The sequence below is a fragment of the Chiloscyllium punctatum genome, chromosome 23 (genome assembly GCF_047496795.1).
Source record: "Chiloscyllium punctatum isolate Juve2018m chromosome 23, sChiPun1.3, whole genome shotgun sequence".
Taxonomy (NCBI): domain Eukaryota; kingdom Metazoa; phylum Chordata; class Chondrichthyes; order Orectolobiformes; family Hemiscylliidae; genus Chiloscyllium; species Chiloscyllium punctatum.
Genome location: NC_092761.1, coordinates 83,797,388 through 83,819,312, shown reverse-complemented (window position 1 = coordinate 83,819,312; position 21,925 = coordinate 83,797,388). Strand labels below are relative to the sequence as shown.

The 21,925-nt window shown below is 43.7% G+C and overlaps 1 protein-coding gene across 1 annotated transcript in view; it reads left to right on the top strand.

The window, feature by feature from the left end:
• The window catches only part of dscaml1 (Down syndrome cell adhesion molecule like 1), a 584,291-nt gene that overhangs the window by 395,469 nt on the left and 166,897 nt on the right, over positions 1-21,925 (top strand). Inside the window, exon 11 of the mRNA XM_072593321.1 lies at positions 4,700-4,876. Within this exon, the coding sequence (XP_072449422.1) occupies positions 4,700-4,876 (177 nt within the window). The remainder of the gene's footprint in view (positions 1-4,699; positions 4,877-21,925) is intronic.

Genomic DNA, 21,925 nt, shown 5'->3' with positions numbered 1-21,925 from the left:
GTTCAATTTATAATTCTTCCAATGGTGACCAACTGTGATCTTCTTTATGGGAGAAGTATAGACCTCTTGTGCCACACACTTGGCCATTGCCTTCATGGTGTCCTTGATTAAGAGAAGAGGTTCCTCTGATGGTTCCATGGTACTTAGTTCTTATATACAGAAAGGTGACCAAATGTGCCCTGCATTTCAGAAAATATTGATGGTGAAAAATGATCCGCTGGCTGCATTTGGTTTTAGTCTTCACAAAACTCAGGCTAGACTTTGAGGTTTATTTTCAACAATATTCAGTATATACATCATGACAAGGCAGTGGAGATACTGGTTCTAATCTTCTAGTAGAGTCCCTTACACATGGAGTTGCAGATGTGTCACAGTATAACATATCCATTAAATCTGAATACCATAGCCTGGAGGTGAACGGTAAAATTCTGGTTATGCCACAACTAGGTGTCGCTTAGTTGGCTGGACAGCTGCTTTGTGATGCGGCGTGACACCAACAGTGGGGGCTCAGTTATCAAGCAGTCTGAAGATCTCTGAAATCCTCAAAGTCTAGTCTGAGGGAAAAAGTGAGGACTGCAAATGCTGGAGATCAGAGCTTAAAAATGTGTTGCTGAAGAAGGGCTTATGCCCGAAACATCGATTCTCCTGTTCCTCTGATGCTGCCTGACCTGCTGTGCTTTTCCAGCAACACATTTTAAAGTCTAGTCTGAACCTTGTGAAGAAAGGGAACCCAGACTAAAACCAGGTATAACCAGTTTTCAACACTCTCTCTGTCTCTCTCTCTCCCTCTGTAATAAGAGGGCAATCCTATGGTCCTCTGGGACTATGGTGAGTTCAATTATTACATGCTGTTCTGGTCACCATATTGTTAGGAAGGATGTGTTTGCACTTGTGAGGGAGCAGAGAAAATTTGCCAAGATGTTGTCTGGGCTGGAGAGTCTGAACAAATGGAAAGATTGAAGCGTTTTGTTAGAGCAGCAAAAGCCAAGAGAGAATCTGGTAGAGGTGTGCAAGATTAAGCGATATGGAGGTGCTGGTGTTGGACTGGGGTGGACAAAGTCAGAAATCACACAGCACCAGGTTACAGCCCAACAGGTTTATTTGAAATCACAAGTTTTCAAAGTGTAGCCCCCTTTGTCAGGTGAAGTGTGAGAGAAGCACACAGACACAGACCTTATGGGCAGAGAGATCAAAAATTCACACAAAGTGGTGTAAGTAGACTGTTGAATAATAAGTCTCTGCAGGGGACCAATGGTGTTAGACGGTGGGAATATAGTTGAATAACAAGCAACAGAATGACTGGTTAAATGAGGCAGAAAGATAATTATAAGATTATGAGAAGAATCAATGTGGTGGATGGGAATGTAGTTTTTCCATCAATCGGGGGGTCACTAACCAGAGGCATAGACTTAAAGTGAGAGGAAGAAGGTGTTGAGGAGATTTTTGTTTTGCTTAGAAGTTAGCTGAGAGTCTGGAACTCAGTGACTGAAAGGGCAGTTGTATCAGAAACTCTCACAACGTTTAAGCAGTACTTAGATATTGACTTGCATTGCCATAGCCATCAGGGCTATGGGCCAAAAGCTACACAAAGTGATCAGCGTGGTCACATCTTTGTTGACCAACAAGGTGACAATGGGGCAAGAGCCCTCCTTCTGTGGTGTAAACATCTGAATCCATCCTTGTTGGCATCAGACCAGCAATTGAAACCAGAAACCAGGGCAGAGAGTTGGATACATGGGAGGTAGTGGGGCTAGGGGGAAGATAGCTGGGAGTGCGATAGGTAGATGGAGGTGGGAGTGATGATGATTGGTCAGAGTTGAGGGTGGAGCAGATAGGTAGGAAGGACGATGGACAGGTAGGACAGGTCATGAGGGCTGTGCCAAGTTGGAGGGTTGGATCTGGAATAAGGTGGGGGGAGGGGAAATGAGGAAACTGGTGATATCCATATTGATGCCATAGGGTTGGAGGGTGCTGAGGTGGAAGATGAGGTGTTCTTCTTCCAGGCGTCGGGTGGTTAGGGAGCGGCGATGGAGGAGGACCCCCTCCCATTTACCTCACCATCCTCTCGGCTCACAGCCTCATTCCTGATGAAGGGCTTTTGCCCAAAGTGTCAATTCTCCTGCTCCTTGGATGCTGCCTGACCTGATGTGCTTTACTAGCACCACACTCTTGACTCTAATTTCCAGCATCTGCGGTCCTCACTTTCTCCTAAAGAGAGTCGGATGCTGTGTCTGTGCACATCTGCATTTTGGACCAGCCAAGATTAACTCAAATCCTGGTGGCTCAGTGGTTAACGCTGCTGCCTCACAGCACCAGGGACCTGGGTTTGATTCCTGCCTCAGGTGACTGTCTCTGTGGATTTTGTACATTCTCCCTATGTCTGTGTGGGTTTCCTCTGGATGCTCTGGTTTCTTCCCAGAATCCAAAGGTGTGCAGGTTAGGTGAATTGGCCATGCTAAATTGCCCATATTGTTCAGGGATATGTAGGTGAGGTGCATTAGTTAAGGGTAAATGTAGAGTAGAGGGTGAATGGGTCTGGGATGGTTACTCTTTGGAGGGTTGGTGTGGGCTTGTTGGACCAACGTTGTGAACTCATTTCCCTTGCTGTGCTCAGTTTAATTCTCTCTCATTAGCTTTTACTAATCTTTATAAACACAAGGTTGATTGAAATGATCACAGACGCAATGGGAAAAATGTTAAATAAACATTGAAAATGCAACTTGCAACCTAAAGGTAGTAGTCAGTTCAATTCATGTGTATATATCAGAGATATGGAAAGAACTTACCTATTGCATTACTTTAGTTTAAAGACAAACCAATACTTGCTATGGTGAGAGAACTCACACAGATCAGCTTGGGCTGCCTTGGTCATTATAGTCTCCATGAATTTCATTATAAAGTTAAAGAACAGTGTGGTATTGTTATGATACAGGACGAGTTAGATCCCAGAGTGAAACCTGGCTTGTTAGATCCTAACTTTTTTAACCGTGGAAGTCAGGTTCTGAACACATTCACAAGAGGCTGCCAGTGTTCTTTTAGTGTAAAGAAGAAAACTTTTATTGAACAGGTAAAGCCATGAATCATATCGCACTAGACATAATGAAAGGTTGAAAAGATTTTGTTACAGACATTAGAAAGGGATTCAGCTTCACACTACTCATTTTGTTCCAGTAACCTTTTTATATACATTCAAACCTTAGTGAACAATCTCTGATAACCTCACACTGAAGCCGCTTGTGTGGACCCGGCGTGGGAAAGGGGGTCAGCTGCAGCCAACTTGCTTACAGTGAATATCTGTGCGTCAAAGTGTTCTTGTGGTGCTGTGGTAATGTCCCTACCTCCTAGCCAGGTGGCCCACGTTCAAGCCTCACCTGTTCCAGAGTTGTGCAATATCATCTCTGAGCAGGTTGATTAGAAAACATTTTATCTGTGCTATCAAAGGCTAGTGTAGAGATAGTGTTCCTATCTCTGGACTAGGGGACTCACATTCAAATTATGCTAAGCACATAGGTGTAATTTGTCTAATCTGGAGATTCTTATGGCACAGTGACAGCGTCCCTGCCTCCATCCCAGTTCAAAGCCCACTGCTACAGATGTGTGTCATAACTTATTGAGGAAGTTGATTAGATTCCCAACCAGTCCACACTGACCCTCCGAAGAGTAACCCACCCAGACCCATTTCCCTCTGAATAATGCACCTGACACAAAGGGCAATTTAGCAGGGCCAATTCACCTGGCCTGCACATCTTTGGACTATGGGAGGAAACCGGAGCACTTGGATGAAACCCACGCAGACACGGGGAGAACGTGCAAACTCCACAATGACAGTCACCGAGGCTGGAATTGAACCTGGGACCCTAACCACTAAGCCACCGTGTTGTTGAGAATTATCCATAAATGTAAATGTATACTCTTCTGTAATCTCAATGTTAGTATTTATGGCTCCTGTGCCACAGTGAAGAGTGACTCCATCAATGAGACAGAAAGTAGGGTTCAAGTCCCATCTGTGCTACAAGTGCATACCAACACATCTAAACAAGATGATTAAAAGAAAATATCTGTGCAGTCACTAGATGCTTTTTCCCTTCATCGGGCTATCCTTCCCTAAAGCAAACCTAAAGTCATTTTTTCTGCAAAACAGATATGTGTTCCTCAACTCAGCTGCCTTGCTTCTTACCTTCACTATCTGGCACACCTACACCCAGATTGACTCTGCATTGGTGTTTCTCGGTCTGTCTGAACACTGTCACTCGGTAACAGCACATTGTTTTCTCATTCACCCTTATTTGCAATGCACTGAACTGTTTAGCTCAAAGGTGTTCAGAACCTTATTAATATGCATATAAACAGAACAAATACCCATACTCCCTAGAACATCTCTAAAAGGAAACCAACCTGTGTGTTCCTGTACTTAAAATGAAAAAAAAATACAAAATGTAAGTCTAATTGAAAATTATACTTTTGTTTTTAATAGTTTTCAGCACAGTGAAACACTTTGTTAAAGGAGAGGTGTCAAGAGACATTTTGCTTTTAGAAAACCCACTCTATCTGTTTCCTAGTGATGATGAGGTGATAATACTCACCAGAATATCTCCATGATTAAGCATGTATCTCTAGAACTCGATATGATTAATCTACCTGTCATATCTCACCAATCTTCTGCTTTCAATAATTGCATCATTGACTTTATTCTTTGCAGGAAGTGGAAATCCTCAGCAGTACCATCCAGTTCCTCTGACAGGCCGCATTCAGATCCTGGGAAACGGTTCTTTGCTAATTCGCCATGTCTTGGAAGAAGACATTGGGTACTATCTGTGCCAGGCAAGCAATGGTGTTGGCACAGACATCAGCAAGTCCATGTTCCTTACCGTGAAGAGTAAGTAGTTTGTTTTCAGAAAGGGTTAATTGAACTGCACTCATGTTGAATCTGCACACAATATTGTCCAACATAGGAGACAACTGCATCCCAAGAACTTAATTGATACTAACTGGTTGACTACAGAGGTGAAAGAAAATGTTCTAACTTATTCATCAAAGTCAACTGGACAATTGAGTTATTTAACACAGAAACAGGCAATGGTGAGGCAATGGTATGGTGGTGTTATCAGTGGACTAGTAATCCAGAGCTCTAGACTAATATTCTGGTAAACGTGGTTCAAATCCCACCATGGTGAAGTTTGAATTTAATAAAGCAAAAAGAACTAAAACTTTGTTAATTAGTGACCAGATCATGATTGTTGTGAAAACTCATCTTCCCTAAAGGAAAGGAAATCTGCCAACCTTAATCAGTCTGCCTATATGTGAATCCAGATCTCCAGCTGTTTTCTCTAAATGGGTCTCAGGGAGCCAATCAATGCAAGATCAACTAGAGATGGGCAAACCAATTACTGGCTTTGCTCGTGATACCCACAACTCATACAGGAATGGAGGGTCTGATCCTACTCTTTATAAGTACAATCATTGACAGCACAGGAGGACATTTGGCCCATTGTCACTGTGCCAGTCAAATAAAGATCTGACTGCACTGAACTCATTTTGCAGCATTTAGCTCACAGCCTGGAGGCTATGGCAATGCATAAATGTTACTCAGCCATGCTTTCATACAATGAACTCCAGACTCACAACACACTCTGGCTGAAAAGATCATTCTAACCCATTGCTCTGACCAAAGCCCTGAACACTTGTCCTTTTTAAGCATGTATTTCATTTTATATCAATCTTATGATTGAAGTGGATTCCCCGATCCTTCCACTTGCTGTGTGCAACTTGTAAAAGCTCGGCATTGAAAAATATTTTCATTTTCCTTTTAGATATGTTGCCAATTACCTTAGATCCATAACTTCAAGTTATCCTGCCAGTAAAAATCTACTTCTCCTTATTTGCTTTCTCAAAATGCCTCACCATATTGAAGTCTTCCATTACATCTCCCAGAAACCTTCTCTGCTCTTAGGATCAATCTAGCAACAGAAAATTCAAATGCTCCCATACACACTCAGGCCTACAGATTGTGGCAACCTGTCTATTTTTGTTAACTTCCCAGCACTTCCAAGATCCGTGAATGAACAGAAACAGAGGGATGGTGTTCGGAATGTGTAACTCAAGGAACATTTGATACTAAGCTGGCATGCAGCAGTTGAGTCTGCGATTGTACAAATTAGAATCTTTTCCCTTCACCTCTAGGCTAGAGCTCAATGGCACTGAAGTGTGAGTCACACTCCCAGTTTGATGGATAATAAAGACCTGAGAGAAAATGTGACATTTAGATGACTGCTACTTTATAATCCTACAAGAGAGAGGGAGAGAGCTTCTTTCATTAATACAAATGACTTGGAATAAGAAAAGGTCATTAGACGCAGGAACCTGCTCATTTTTATAAGCCAAACAATATCTAACTACCCTTGCACCAAGTCGCAATCAGTCAGGTTTCTGGAAATCTATTGTCTCTGGTAACCTCAAACCAGTGAGTTAACTGAGTAGACTGGCCTTGTCTTTCTCCCGATTGTTAATTGTTCTCATAGGCCTTCACCTGTTCCACTGTGAAACCAGCAGAGCAGCAAAGAACCTGCCAATACAGTATGTTCCATTGAGAGATTGATCTCATCAGAGTTCATTTAGTTGCGGTTTAATAATGCACTTCTGTCATGCTGTAGTTTCCCATTTCATTATAATCTTAAATTGATGTAGTTAACAAGCTCCATGCTTTCAGATGTTTGCAGTTCTCTTGGTGGGGGAAGGGAAGTCAGGTTTGGCTTCCAAGAACAACAGACAGAAGCAGGAAATCAATACTGAATGATGAGAAGTGATTGATTTCGTTCCTGTGGGATTGTCACACAGAGCACAATAAAAAAATGCTTTCTCCTCAGTGTAATGGGCTAATCAATCTGGAGCCCGCTAAATAAAAGGGGGCTTAATAGCTGGCTCCTCATGAGCAGCAAAGCACAACCAAACGTTACCCTGAAGGAGGGAAATAGCCCCTCCTCTCTCCAAATCTCAATATTCAAAAAGTAAGTTTTCTTAGTGTACACAGCAATATTCCTCTCTCAGCTAACTTCACCAGAATCAGGTAGAAACTAAGCAAGAAAAAAGCCATTCAGACCATTGCACATGTTGTGGTGCTCTGAAAGATATGTCTTATTCCTCCCAGTCTCCTGTCCTTTCCTCATAGCCCTGAACATTTCCAAAGTATCTCAACAATTCCCAGGAATTCTTGCGGGGAATGTCCCTACTACAGAGCCAGGCGGACCAGGTTCAAGTCTCATCTGCTCTTGTGGAATGTCATGACAACTATAAATGGGTTGATTAGAAAATATCCATAAACAAATCAGAAAGCTACGTTTGAATCTGCTTCCAATTTCAGGCAGTACATACGTGGATCAGTCATCTTCTTGTTGTCTATGGGACAACGATGATGCATGATGGTCACTGCACTTGGCTACATAGCACTCATAAAACTTGCCAATTAATTCACAATGTGTGATGTTTCAACATGCCTCTTTAAGTGCAATTATAGAGTCATAGAGAGATACACCACAGAAATACCTTCGGTCCAACTCATCCACGACCATCCCAATCTGACCTAGTCCCATTTACCAGTATTTGGCCCATATCCCTCTAAACCCTCCCTGTTCATATGCCCATCCAGAGGCCTTTTAAATGTTGCAATTGTACCGACCCCCACCACTTCCTCTGGCAGTTCATTCCAAACACATACCATCCTTGTGAAAAAGGTACCCCTGAGATCCCTTTTAAATCTTTCACCTCTCACTTTTACCTATGCCCTCTAGGTTTGGACACCCCCACCCTAGGAAAAAAGCCCTTGGCTCTTCACCTAATCAGTGCCCCTCATGATTTTATAAACCTCTATAAGGTCACCCCTCAGCAATTGTTGCATTTCTTTATTCGTGTGTAGTGCACCAATATCTCTAGAGGCTACAAGGAAGGACCATGATGGATAAATGGTGGAGGAAGGAGTCAGGGTGTTGGGGGGGAACAAAAATAAACCTTAATTACAGTATACAAAATATAACGTGCTTAAATCCCAAAAAGTAAGCAGAACAGAGCAGGGTGGGGAAGTAGTGGACGTAGTTTTCTTTTAATTCCTTCATGAGATGTGGACATTTTTAGATGGGCTACTATTCATTTCTCATTGCTAATTGCCCAGAAAGTGGTTAAGAATCAACCATATTGTTGTGGGTCTGGAACGGAGGAGATCAGCCTCCTTCCCAAAATGACAGGAGTGAACCAGTTGGATTTTTCACCAACAATTATTTCATAGTCATTATCAGAAGCTTAATGTTTAAGGTTTTTATTGAATTCAGATGTGATTATCTAATATGGCAGGATTTACACCAGAGTGTCTGGATTAATAGTTAAGCAATAATACCATTAGGCCCTCACCTCACCGTTACGTGAGGTGTGTAACACTGGTGTGGATCAGAGGCACAGACTGTAGCCCTGGTTTTCTGACCAGTGTCTGTTGTGCTGGGAGCAAAGTTGCAACATTAGCAACAAATGAGGGGAATGTAATTGTAAATTACAAATTAGATGTCAAAAAGAATGTTCTTCAGGCAACGAATGAGGGATAAGAAGAATAAACTGCCACGTAGCCTGGGAATGAAGGGGGAACGAAGCTGACAGGAGACAGTTTAGTTGAGCCCTGTGGGCTGAGGAACAATTTTTACATTGTTCCATCTGTTCAATTCCAACCATTTTAAAGACGAAAGAAGAAGGACTTGAATTGATATAGCACCTTTCATTACCTCAAAATGTTTTACCAACTAAGTATGTTTTAATTAGAGATAACGTGGCCGATAATTTGCTCACAACCTACAAAGTACAATGAGATGAGTGAACTGGTAATCTGTTGTAGAGATGGTGGCGAAGGGTAAATCAGTCTGGATACAGGGGCTGTTTACCTGCTGTGGGGTCTTTTACATCCATTTGAGAAAGCACATTTGTGCTTAATCTGTCATGTGAAAAATGGCACCTCAATCAATACTAGACAATACAATCGAGACACTGGTTTGGGACTTCAGACCATAGCTCCTGACTGCAAGTTGGGTGTGATATCTCTGAGATCTATAATTTGCTTCCTTGCAACTTTTTTTATTCTCTTTAATCAGTCAGCCTCCTCAGGCTAATTGTAAGCCATTCTACTTTGTTCCATCTCAGTTACCTATTGCTGATGTATTAATCATAATTTCAGACAACAGGATGTTGCAGCTTGCCAGCAGTTGAACAGATGGTCTCCTTAGTCATTCCAGGGGGAGGCATATACAACAGAAACCTGAAGGTTTGCTAATGTTTCACCTTTCCAAGCTTGACCAGGTTGAGATTGGCAAACTAGTATCATCAGTCAACAGAAGTCTTTTGCAAGTTGAATCAGATTTTGCTGGAAATGCTTTTTTTCCCCCACTGTCTTGCCAAAGTTCCATCTCACTCTCTGGGCAATCTCTGAAGATTTTCGCAGCCTGATTCTGAGCTGAGTTTCCAATGCTAAATCCTTACCATCAATAGGGACATCTGAGTGCAACTTTGCAATATTTCCCCTGTTCCCAAAACCTTCATTAAGAATTTTCTTTCCATCTGGATCAGCTATACCAATGTTGGAGGTCTCTTAGCTCAGTTGGCTAGTTTGTAATGTAGTATGGTACCAATAGTGTGGGTTCACTGGCTAATGCAATAATGAAGGACTCTCCTTGTCAATCTCTCCCTTTACCTGAGGTATAGTGACCCTCAGGTTAGCCCATCAGCAGTTATCTTGGTGTGACGAGAGAGCAACCCTCCAGTCTGAATAGGACTATGGTGAATTTTATTCCAACATTGTATTGAATGGTCACCCCTTACAGGCAGAAAATCCTTTTATCTCCATAACTCACACCCACCCCTGTGCTCAGTGATATCCAGCACAGCAATTTAAAATTCATGTCCTTGAATTAACATCCCTCTGTAAGTCCTTGCTTTCTCTATCCTTTCAGCCTTCCAAGATTGCTGCTCTCTGACATCACATGTCACTGAATTTCTTTACTCTAACCATTGGCAGTCTATCTATCCAGACTACACTCTGGTGTTTCTTCTCTGGACCTTTATACCCCTTTCTCCTGCTTTTACTTGGTTGTGGTCTCTATCTTTTTGACTACCTGTCACTTGTCCTAATCTCCCCCCTTATGTAGCTCTGCATGAAATATTGTCTGATTACTCTCCCCTGGAGCACCTCTGGACACGCTATGACATTCAAAGTGCTATGTAAGTGTGACTTGCTGATGCTTGGCCCACCTGATTTAACAATTCCGTGCAGGCCAGGTCGGCATTGGGCTAGCCTCAGATGACCATCCATTCAGGTGGCAATTGTTGAGTGAGGAAGAAGACAGGGGAAGTCCAAACAGTTGAGAAGCTCTGTCGCCTAATTATTGTTTCTGATAAACATACGCAGTAAAGACAGAGAAATTACAAACAGAAATTCTGGCAAAAGGAAACAGATGTATTTGAGTGATCCTATTAACATTCATGTAATTCAGCACCCTTTGATACTGATGTTGGCAGCTTACTGTTGTTACACACACCAGTGCGGAAGCTTTTCTTTGAGTGTGTTATCTCTGGTTAACAAACAGAACTCCACGTCTGTCTTCCCTTTGTAAGCCCATGAAGGGGCATTGAGCAGCAAAGGGACTCATTTCTGATTCTTTTTTTCTACTCTTCTTGCAAAGAATGTCCTTTGAAAGTAAAAGGGAGCTGGCCTTGTAACACAATCAATCTGAATCAGGGTTGGTTGTATTCCGAGCCTTTGAAGGGAGTTGAGAGTGTATCAAGAGGTTTCAAACTTAGGATGCTGGTTTTGAATGATATGTGTCTACCTCGGTGTTTTATAGGTGCATTTAAAGCATTGACAGCCAGCTAGTGTGTAGAGGTGTGACATTCCATTACTGATCTCCTTGTGCATGTCCATTCTTAAATCCCTCCTTGCTCTCCTTCCTCCCTAACCCTGTAAAATCTGGTCTCTGACATTGAATCAAGTGGATCAATAGGGTTCACGTACAGATTGGCCATAATCTATTCTGACTGAGTGATAGAACCAGACCCAATTGGCCGAATGGCCTATGTTGCAAAGCATATCCCAATAGAGCAGGGCTGGCCAAAGTGTGGGTCAGGACCTTAAGTGAGCTGAAATGTTAGAGTCCTGAGCAGTGATCGCCATGGAGCAACACTGAAACTATATGAGCAATGTTCCTATTCAAACAAGACCCTACTCTTGCAATCTCCCCTCCTCCCCATCGCCCCCAACCCTGCTCCCACAGTTCACACAGTGAGGGGTCGCGACAATTTTCAAGCCTGAATATGGGGTCACTTTGGGAAAAGGTTTGGGAAATCACTGCTGTAGGAATCACACTGCTACATGGATAATTTCAGAATGAGAACCAGGTAATTCAGGAGTGACTTTCCTCATTCAAAATGCAACATGAATCTGAAACCCATGAAAGCTGTTTTGTCTGGGGCTTAGCCATCTTTTCTCCTGCCCCAGTTTCCAGATGTTAGACCATGGACTTCCACCAGATTGTTCCATGGTGATGGGTAAAGTGCTGCAGTGTTTTGCCATTGCCTCCTGCAGGTTGTCCAACCAGGAGACTCTCCACTCTTGCTGTTTACCATCATGAGGTATCCATGAGGATGGCCTCAACTGGGGTGTTGGGTTCATGTCACACTACAGGTCACTCCACTACACTATGTACTCCCACATACACACACAAGCACACACACACACTCTCTTACATACACAATTAAAAGCAAAACACTGCAGACGATGGAAAACTGAAACACACACAGAATGTTGGAGAAACTCAGCAGGTTTGGCGGTATCTGTAGAGAGACAAACAGAGTTAAAGTTTTGAGTCTTTGCTTCAGACCTATGTTCCTACTGAATTCAGGACACTAAGTCTGCTTCTTTCTCTACCGATGGTGCAGTGGAGAATTAATCTCAGTTTTCACATATCAACTAACTCCCGCAGGTGTTGTGCAATGGGGAGAGTCCCTATCTCTGAGCCAGAAGCTACAGGTTCAAGGACACACACAAGGACTTGGTGGCCTTGGAAGATGAACGAATAACAAAGCTAATCCGGTTTGCTTGCGGTCTGCAAATCCTTTCATTGTGCCTGAGTTAGAAATCACCCAATACCAGGTTACAGTCCAACAAGTTTATTTGGAAGCACTAGCTTTTGGAGCACTGCTCCTTCATCAGGAAGCTGTGGAGCAGGACTATAAGACACAGAATTTATAGCAAAAGATTACAGTGTCATGCAACTGAAATGATATATTGAACAAACCTAGATTGCTGTTCAGTCTTTGATCTTTTCGAATGGGTTGCAGGTTTCGGTTAATTAATATGTAAATCCCAGAACTTCTTTTAAGTCACGTTCTCAAGATAACATAAGACAATGCATTAAAGGTGTGGGGTTAGAGTCTGTCTGTATGCCAGTCTTGAGTCAGTCTGGCTTAATTTGCAAAGTGGAATTTATAAACTATTACATGGATTGACTGCCTGCAGATTGTATGCTTTTTGCGCAAAATAGAATGTACCTGCAAATATAATTCTGCAAATGCATATTCACCCCATAGGCTTATATGTGTGCGTGCATACATGAGAAAGAGAGAGAATGTGACTGTGTTTCAGAGAGTGTGTGTTTGCATGTGTGCATGCGTGGTAAAATGTGTGTGTGTGTGGGGGTGTGATGGAGTATAAGTCTGTGAGAGGGTGTGTACTTGGGTGTGAGTGTGGGGGGTGTATGTGTGTGTGTGTGTGTATGTGTGTGTATTTATGTGTGTGTATCAGAGACAGCATTTGTATGAGAGAGGGTCTGCGGGAGTTAGTTGATATGTGAAAACAGATTAATTCTCCACTGCACCATTGGTAGAGAAAGAAGCAGACTTAGTGTCCTGAATTCAGTATGAACATAGTTCTGAAGCAAAGACTCAAAACTTTAACTCTGTTTGCCTCTCTACAGATGCCACCAAACCTGCTGAGTTTCTCCAACATTCTGTGTGTGTTTCAGTTTTCCATCGTCTGCAGTGTTTTGCTTTTAATTGATAGACTGTTGTGAGGTAAGAGTGTTAAGGGTCATTGAACCAAGCTGTAGAAGTAGGTGAACTGTGGTCATTGAATGGCAGAGCATTCTTGAGGGGATGAATGGCCTCCTACTGACCCTATTTTCCTGAGGCTATGCCTGGGTATGAGAAGGCCTTATTGTATTTACATTGCAGTATGTGTCCACTCAAAGTTAAAGCTGATACCCAAGTATTATTTGTTCCACTTTGACCCATGCCATAATCCACTTCCTGATTTGTAATCGCTCTAGCTACTTAGAGAGATCCCCAACTGGTTGATTCCCAATTTAAGAAAATTGACCTGAAATTGATTAGCAAGTTGTTTTCTGAGGGACAGCGCATTTCTTAATTGTCAATAGTGTTGCTGTGACTGTAAATTTCGTATCGATTAGGCTGTTGGAGGCCATTTATTTTTTGCACCAATTAGTGCCCATTATTGGCTTTGCATTCTGCACAATACTCTGTAACACAGCACAGGGAGAGCCATTGATCCCTCTAATATGCTGTTTACATAGTAGTCTATTCACTGCAGCCTCAGTAGCACCTGCCATTTGAGACAGCAATGTGCGCAAGCTGAGGAAAAAGCACAAACATTAGCACCGTGGAAGCAGAACATAATTGTAAAAAATTTTTTATCATCAGCCAAGCTGGTGACAGCAAACTGGAAAGCCAGTCTCACAAATAGGAGCTTGAAGAGTTTGCATTGTTTCTAAATATTTTGAAGTTTGTGCCAGTAATGTTCGACCTGTGCCCCAGCATGTGGCATGTTTGTTTGCATGTAATAGATGCAGTAATGTTCAGAATATGAGAGCACACACAAGCTGAGCCTTGCTCAATACAGTGAAGTTGTTTGCTGCCTCCATCCTTGTGAATTGCCAGTCCAATCATACCAAAGGCAGGCAATTTATATTAATACCAGTGTTAGTGTACTGGACACATTTGTGAATTGATTATTAATCAGTCAAGTACAAGCATGGAACTTCAAGTAGGTTTTTGATTAATTTCACAATTGAAGTAAAGTACTGGAAATGGAACCCACTTTGTTTAATCATACAACACAGAAGGAGGCCATTTGGCCCATTGTGCCTTTGCAGGCCATTTGAAATGAGGCATCTGACTAGTCCCACACCCCTGCCCTTTCTTTCCATTGCCCTGCGATTGTGATTCCTCTTGAAGTACTCATTCAATCCCTTTTGAACGTTCGTGTTAAACTATTTTCCAGATCGTAAACTGTTGTATTTTTATATTTCAGAGCTTTGCAGAGATGATATTGATTTCTGTGCATAAAATAGGTTCTATTCACAGAAATTTAAAATGTCTGTTCATGATTTTCAGCCCTAGTCCCAGCCATGGTTTTCTTATGTTTCCCTGAATGAACACTCAGATTCAACCAATCAAGCTGATCAATAATAAACAGACCCATGGAATCAAGCACATATTAACTAAAATCATTGAACTTTACAGAAGCAACTTGTGTAAAACATATCCCAACTGGTTCTTTCTTCAGTTACGTTAAGTCTGTAACAGAAACAGAAATTGCTGGAAAAGCTCAGCAGGTCTGGCAGCATCTGTGGAGAGAAATCAGAGTTAAAGTTTCACTTCCAGTGACCCTTCTTCAGTTCTGAGGAAGGTTCATTCGACCCAAAATGTCAACTCTGGTTTCTTTCCACATATGCTGCCAGACCTGCTGAGCTTTTCCAGCAATTTCTGTTTCTGTTTCTGATTTACAGCATCTGCAGTTTCTTTTTATTTTTGATTCATTTGTGGGACTTGGACATCACTGGCTGGGCCAGCATAGATAGCCCATCCCCATTTTCCCTTAAGAAGGTGGTGGTGAGCTGCCTTCTTGAATTGCTGCAGCCCACTTGCTGTGGGTTGACCTACAATGCCGGTAGGAAGGGAATTCCAGGAGTTTGATCCAATGCCTATGAAGGAACGGCGATATATTTCCAAATCAGGATGGTGAGTGGCTTGGAGGGGACTTTGCAGGTGGTGGTGCTCCCAAATACCTACTGCTATTGTGCTTCTCGGTGGAAGTGACCCTGGGTTTCAAAGGTGCTGTCCAAGGATCTTTGGAGAATTTCTGCAGTGCATCCTGTAGAGAGTACACACTGCTGCTACAGAGTGCCGGTTGGGGGTGGGGGGTGGGGGGGGGTGTGTGGGGGCGGGGGGGTGGGGAGGGTGGGTGGGGGGGGAAGTGGGGGTGGTACACATGCTTGTAGATGTGGTGCCAATCAAACAGGTTGCTTTACCTTGGATGGTGTCAAGTTTCTTGAGTGTTGTCGGAGCTGCAACCATCCAGGCAAGTGGGGGGTACTCCATCACACTCCTGACTTGTGCCTTGTAGATGGTGGACAGGTTTTGGAGTGTCAGGAGGTGAGTTACTCGCCGCAGTATCCCTTGTCTCTGACCTGCTCTTGTAGCCACTGTATTTATGTGGTGAGTCCAGTTGAGTTTCTGGTCAGTGGTAACTCCAAGGATGTTGACAATGGGGGATGCAGTGATGGTAATACTGTTGAATGTCAAGAGGCGGTGGTTAGAGTGTTTCTTATTGGTGATGATCATTGTCTGGCATTTGTGTGGCGCAAATGTTACTTGCCAGTTGTCAGCCCAAGCCTGGACATTGTCCAGATCTTGTATTTGAGCACGGACGGCTTCAGTATCTGGAGTCGCAAATCATGCTGAACACTGAGCAATCATTGGCGAAAATGGCCACTTCTGACCTTATGACAGAGGGAAGATCATTGATGAAGCAGCTGAAGATTGTTGGGCCTAGGACACTACCCTGAGGAACTCCTGCAGAGATGTCCGTGAGATGAGATGACTGACCCTCCACAACCACGACCATCTTCCTAAGTGCCAGATGTGACTTCAACATATGGAGAGTTTGCCCTTGATGCCCATTGATTTCAGTTTTGCCAGGGCTCCTTGATGTCACACTCGGTCGAATGCAGCCTTGATGTCAAAGACTGACACTCTCACTGCCCCTCTGGAATTCAGTCCAATCTCCATGTTTGAACCAAGGCTATAATGAGGCCAGGAGCTGAGTGGTTAAAAATGTGTTGCTGGAAAAGCGCAGCAGGTCAGGCAGCATCAAAGGAACAGGAGAATCAACATTTCAGGCATAAGCCCTTCTTCAGGAATGAAGAAGGGCTTTCCTGAAGAAGGGCTTATGCCCAAAACGTCAATTCTCCTGTTCCTTTGATGCTGCCTGACCTGCTGCGCTTTTCCAGCAACACATTTTTAAGCTCTGATCTCCAGCATCTGCAGTCCTCACTTTCTCCCAGGAGCTGAGTGGCCCTGATGGAACCCAAACTGAGCGTTAATGAGCAGGTAATTGCTGAGCAGGTGTGGCTTGATAGCACTGTTGATGACCCCTTCCATCACTTTACTGGTGATGGAGAGTAGACTGATTGGGTGATAATTGGCTGGGTTGGATTTGTTCTGCTTATTGTGTACAGGATATACCGGGCAGTTTTCCACATTGTCTGGTAGATGCCGGTGTTGTAACTGCACCAGAAGAGCATGGTAAGGGAGCGACAAGTTCCAGATGACGCATCTTCAGTACTATTGCCAAAACGTAATCAGGGTCCATTGCCTTTTCAGTATCCAGTACCTCTAGCCATTTCTTGACATCACATGGAGTGTATCGAATAAGATAAAGACTGGTATCTGGGGACTACTGGAGGAGTCCAAGATGGATCATCCACTCAGCACTTCTGACTGAAGATTGTTGTGAATGCATCAGCATTATCTTTTGCACTGATGTTGTGGGCTCCTCCATCATTGAGGATGGGAATATTTGTGGAGCCTCCTCCTCCAGTGAGTTGTTTAATTGTCCACCACCATTCACGACTGGATGTGGAAGGACTGCAGAGCTTAAATCTGATTAGTTGATTGTGGGATCGCTTAGCTCTGTCTGTCACTTGCTGCTTATGTTGTTTGACACGCAAGTAGTCCTGTTTGGTAACTTCACCAGGTTAGTACATCATTTTCAGGTCTGCCTGGTGCTGCTCCTAGTAAGCCCTCCTGCACCCTCCATTGAACCAGGGTCGATCCCCTGGCTTAATGGTAATGGTCGAGTGGGGAATATGCCAGGCCATGAGGTTACAGACTGTGCTGGAGTACAGTCCTGCTGCTGTTGATGGCCCACAGCACCTCATGGATGCCCAGTCCTGAGTTGCTAGATCAGTTCGAAGTCTGTGCCATTTCGCACAGTGATAGTGCCACACAATATGATGGACGGTATTCTTAATGTGAAGGTGGGACTTTGTCTCCACAAGGACAGTGCGGTGGTCACTTTTACCTATACTGTCATGGGCAGATGCTTTCGCAGCTGGCAGATTAGTAAGGATGAGGTCAATTATGTTTTCTTTTTCTCTGGTTGGTTCTTTCACCACCTGCTGCAGACCCAGTCTTGCAGTTTAGGACCCGACCAGCTCAATCAGTAATGCTGCTGCCAACACACTCTTGGTGGTGGACATTGAAATCTTCCAGCCAGAGTACATTTTGCACCCTGTCACTCTCGATGCTTCCTCCAAGTGTTGTTCAACAAGGGTGAGTACCGATTCATCAGCCGAAGGAGGACGGTACATGGTAACCAGTAAGAGGTTTCCTTGCCCATGGTTAACCTGAGGTCATGTGATTTCATGGGGTCCAGCGTCGATATTAAGGACTCCCAAGGCAACTCCCTCTTGACTGTAACTCACTGTGCCACCACCTCTGCTGTCTGTCCTGCTGGTGAGACAGGACATATCCAGGGATGGTAATGGTGCTGGCTGGAGAGTTATCTGTAAAGTATGATTCCGTAAGAATGAATATATCAGGCTGTTGCTTGACTAGTCTGTGAGACAGCTCTCCCAGTTTTGGCACTAAACCCCAGATGTTGGTAAGGAGGACTTTGCATGGTCAATAGGGCTGTTTTTTAAGGTTAAATCTGTGTTCTCAGCTTACCACCTGCTACTAGAAACAGTTGCTACTTCATATTGGGTCAATAAATTTCACAAAGAAAAGTCTTTGGATTAAATTTCAAATGCAATTGAATTGGAGATTATAGGAATAGGTATTCCCCCGAATGATGGAAGAGTGCGTGGGATTTGATGGTGTTTGCGGTGGTATTGGGCAGTTATAATTTGTCTTAATTAACCTTTTGGGCTCCTATCAATGCAGCAGAGAATGACAGATACAGGTTGTAAAGAACACGGCTTGTGTTACATAGTGGCAATTATTTCTTCAGACACCCTCTTTGGAGAGTGGGTGTAACGGGAGAACTAAAGTTTACACTTGGGATACAATTAATTAAATAGTTAAAATAAAAAGTCTGATTTGAAAAATGTTTGTTTCCTCAGTTTTCACTCAAACTGGTTTTCAGATTGTTGAAAGCACAACCTGCCATGGACTGTGTAATTAGACTTCTTTAAAAACATTTTTTATTTAGAAAACTCTTGCTTTAAAACTAACTTTTATTATATTTTAACTGGTAACATAATATGGCTGAAACAGGTCTATCACAAAAAGTTAGCATTTTCAACCAATGTCAATTCATCATTTCAAAATAGTTGCCTCTGGAATTTGTAAAATTCCTTTTATAAAAGAAATCATCCTGCTATAGGAATGATGTCATGAAACTTGAAAGGGTTAGGAAAAGATTAACAAGGATGTTGCGGAGTTTGAGGATTTGAGCTCTTAGGAGAGGCTGAACAGGCTGGGGCTGTTTTCTCTGGAGCGTCGGAAGCTGAGGGGTGACCTTAAAATCATGAGGGGCATGGATAGGGTGAATAGCTCATACTTTTCCCCAGGGTGGGGGAGTCTAAAGCTAGAGGGCATAGGTTTAAGGTGAGAAAGGAAAGATTTAAAAGGGATCTAAGGGGTAATTTTTTCACATTGAGGGTGGTGCCTGTATAGAGAGAGCTGCCAGAGGAAGTGGTGGAGGCTGGTACAATTACAACATTTAAATGGCACCTGGATGGCTATGTGAATAAGAAGGGTTCGGAGGGATATGGAAATGGAATTAGATATCTGATCAGCATGGATGAGTTGGACCGAAAGGTTTGTTTCTGTGCTGTACATCTCCAAGATTCTATGGCTGTCAGCAAAACTAGTTCCTGGTTAGATTGTGTTAGAAGTCAATTCCTTTGTAAACATTATTTCTCATTCACTCTCGTATGGGATGTAGGTATTTCTGGCGAGGCCAGTGTTTGTTGTTCATCCCTAGGCACTATTGAACTGAATGGTTTCCTCGGGCCATTTCAGAAGGCTGTTAAGAGTCAATCACATTGCTGTGGGTCTGGAGTCATGTGTGAGTCAGACCAGCTAAGGATAACAGATATCCTTTTCAGCAAGCCACTATTGAACCACTTGGGTGATTATTACCATCAATAGAGGCTGTGTGTTCAGCGTTAAACTAACTTTCATTACAGATTGTGTTAAATTCAATTTTCACCATCAGCTACATAGGGATTTGAGCCCTTGTCCCCACAATATTAGATTGAGCTTCTCAATTATGAGCTCAGTGACATTACCATCACATTTCCAAATGCCTGAAAAATTAATTTTCTAACCATCCATAAAATCTCACAAACCAACACACTTGATAGTTTGAAACGAGCACAGAGAATGCTGGAGAAACTCGGCAGGCCTGGTGCCATCCGTGGAGAGAGAAGCAGAATTAACATTTTGGATCTGGTATAACTCTTTGTCAGAACTATTCTGAAGAGTCATACCAGACTTGAAATGTTAACTCTGCCCCTCTCTCACAAGGTGGGGATGCTGGTGTTGGACTGGGGTGAACAAAGTTAAAAATCACACAACACCAGGTTATTGTCCAACAGCTTTATTTGGAAGCACTAGCTTTCAGAACGCCACTCCTTCATCAGGTAGCTAGTGGAATAGGATCATAGGACACTATAAATTCTGTGCCCTATGTTCCTGCCCCACTAGCTACCTGATGAAGAAGCAGTGTTCCAAGTGGTTATACTTCCAAATAAATCTGTTGGACTATAACCTGGTGATGGGTAATTTTTAACTGTCTCTTCACAGGTGCTGCCAGACCTGCTCAGTTCCTCCAACATTCTCGGTGTCAGTTTCAGATTTCCAGCATCCAGCACTATTTTGCATTTATATTTGATGGTTTTGTTCACCGGGGTTCCTTCCGATGCAATGTTTATCAAACTAGTGCAATAGACCACAGAGGCTTTGATTTACGTAGGATGCAATTTGTGCTTAAAATTCCACAAACATGGGGATAATCCTTCAGGGATTGAATGGTTGGGTAGAGTCCGTAACGTTTTGAATATGGACAACTAAAGGAGCAGGTTCAATGATAGGATTAAATCTTCTTCTGTGACTCCTAATTTCCTTCTTTGAAGCAGGCCTTGACTGTTTTGACTATAATTGTGTGTGGCTTTTCAGCAGACACAACTCAAACAGAGTTCTCATTTAACCTGCAGTTGTGAGTATCCTTTTCCATGACCTTTTTTTTTATTTCAAAAATATACTTTATTCATAAAAAGATTTGATGGTCTGTACATTTGATCATGCCATACATTTGTCCACATTTACAAACACAGATTCGAATTTATCCTTGTCATTTACAATCCTGTGCATTTTTCAATCTTGTACATATATTTGGCTGTGGCATCAGCAGAGCCCAAAAAAACGTCCGCATGGGCCCCCTGTTCTTCTTTAGGCAGGCCGATCTTACACGGTGGTCTTTCCCCACCGCGCCTTGGCGGCAGCTGCCCCAAGCTTCAGCGCGTCCCTCAACACGTAGTCTTGGACCTTGGAATGTGCCAGTCTGCAACACTCGGTCGGGGTCAACTCCTTCAGCTGGAAGATCAACAGGTTTCGGACCGCCCAGAGAGCGTCCTTCACCGAGTTGATGATCCTCCAGGCGCAGTTAATGTTCGTCTCGGTGTGAGTCCCGGGGAACAGGCCGTAGAGCACGGAGTCCCGCATCACGGCGCTGCTCGGGACGAACCTCGACAAGCACCACTGCATTCCTCTCCAGACTTCCTCTGCGTAGGCACATTCCAGAAGGAGGTGTGTGACAGTCTCGTCCCCCCCGCAGCCACTTCGAGGGCAGCGTGCGGTGCGGCAGAGAGTCCGGGCGTGCATAAAGGATCTCACAGGCAGACCCCTTCTCACCACCAGCCAAGCCACGTCTTGGTGCTTGTTGGAAAGTTCTGGCGATGAGGCATTCTGCCAAATGGCTTTGACAGTCTGCTCAGGGAACCGCTCGACAGGATCCGCCGTCTCCTTTTCCCGAAGGGTCTCAAGGACGCTACGTGCTGACCACTTCCTGATGGACTTGTGGTCAAAGGTGTTTTTCTTCATAAATTTCTCCATGAAGGACAGGTGATACGGAACGGTCCAACGACTCGGAGCGTTCCGCGGCAGCGAGGCCAGGCCCATCCTTCGCAACACCGGGGACAGGTAGAACCTCAGTACGTAGTGACACTTGGTGTTTGCGTACCGGGGATCCACGCACAGCTTGATGCAGCCACACACAAAGGTGGCCATCAGGGTGAGGGTGGCATTGGGCATGTTTTTACCCCCATTGCACCGGTCTTTGTACATAGAGTCTCTTTGGACCCGGTCCATCTTTGATCTCCAAATGAATTGGAAGATGGCCCGGGTGACTGCGGCGGCACAGGTCCTGGGGATAGGCCAGACCTGTGCCACATATAGCAATACTGAGAGGACCTCACACCTGATGACCAGGTTTTTTCCCGCGATGGAGAGCGACCGTTGCCCCCATCTGCCTAGTTTCTGTCTCATCTTCCTGATCCGCTCCTCCCAGGTCTTGGTGCACGCCCCAGCCCCCCCGAAC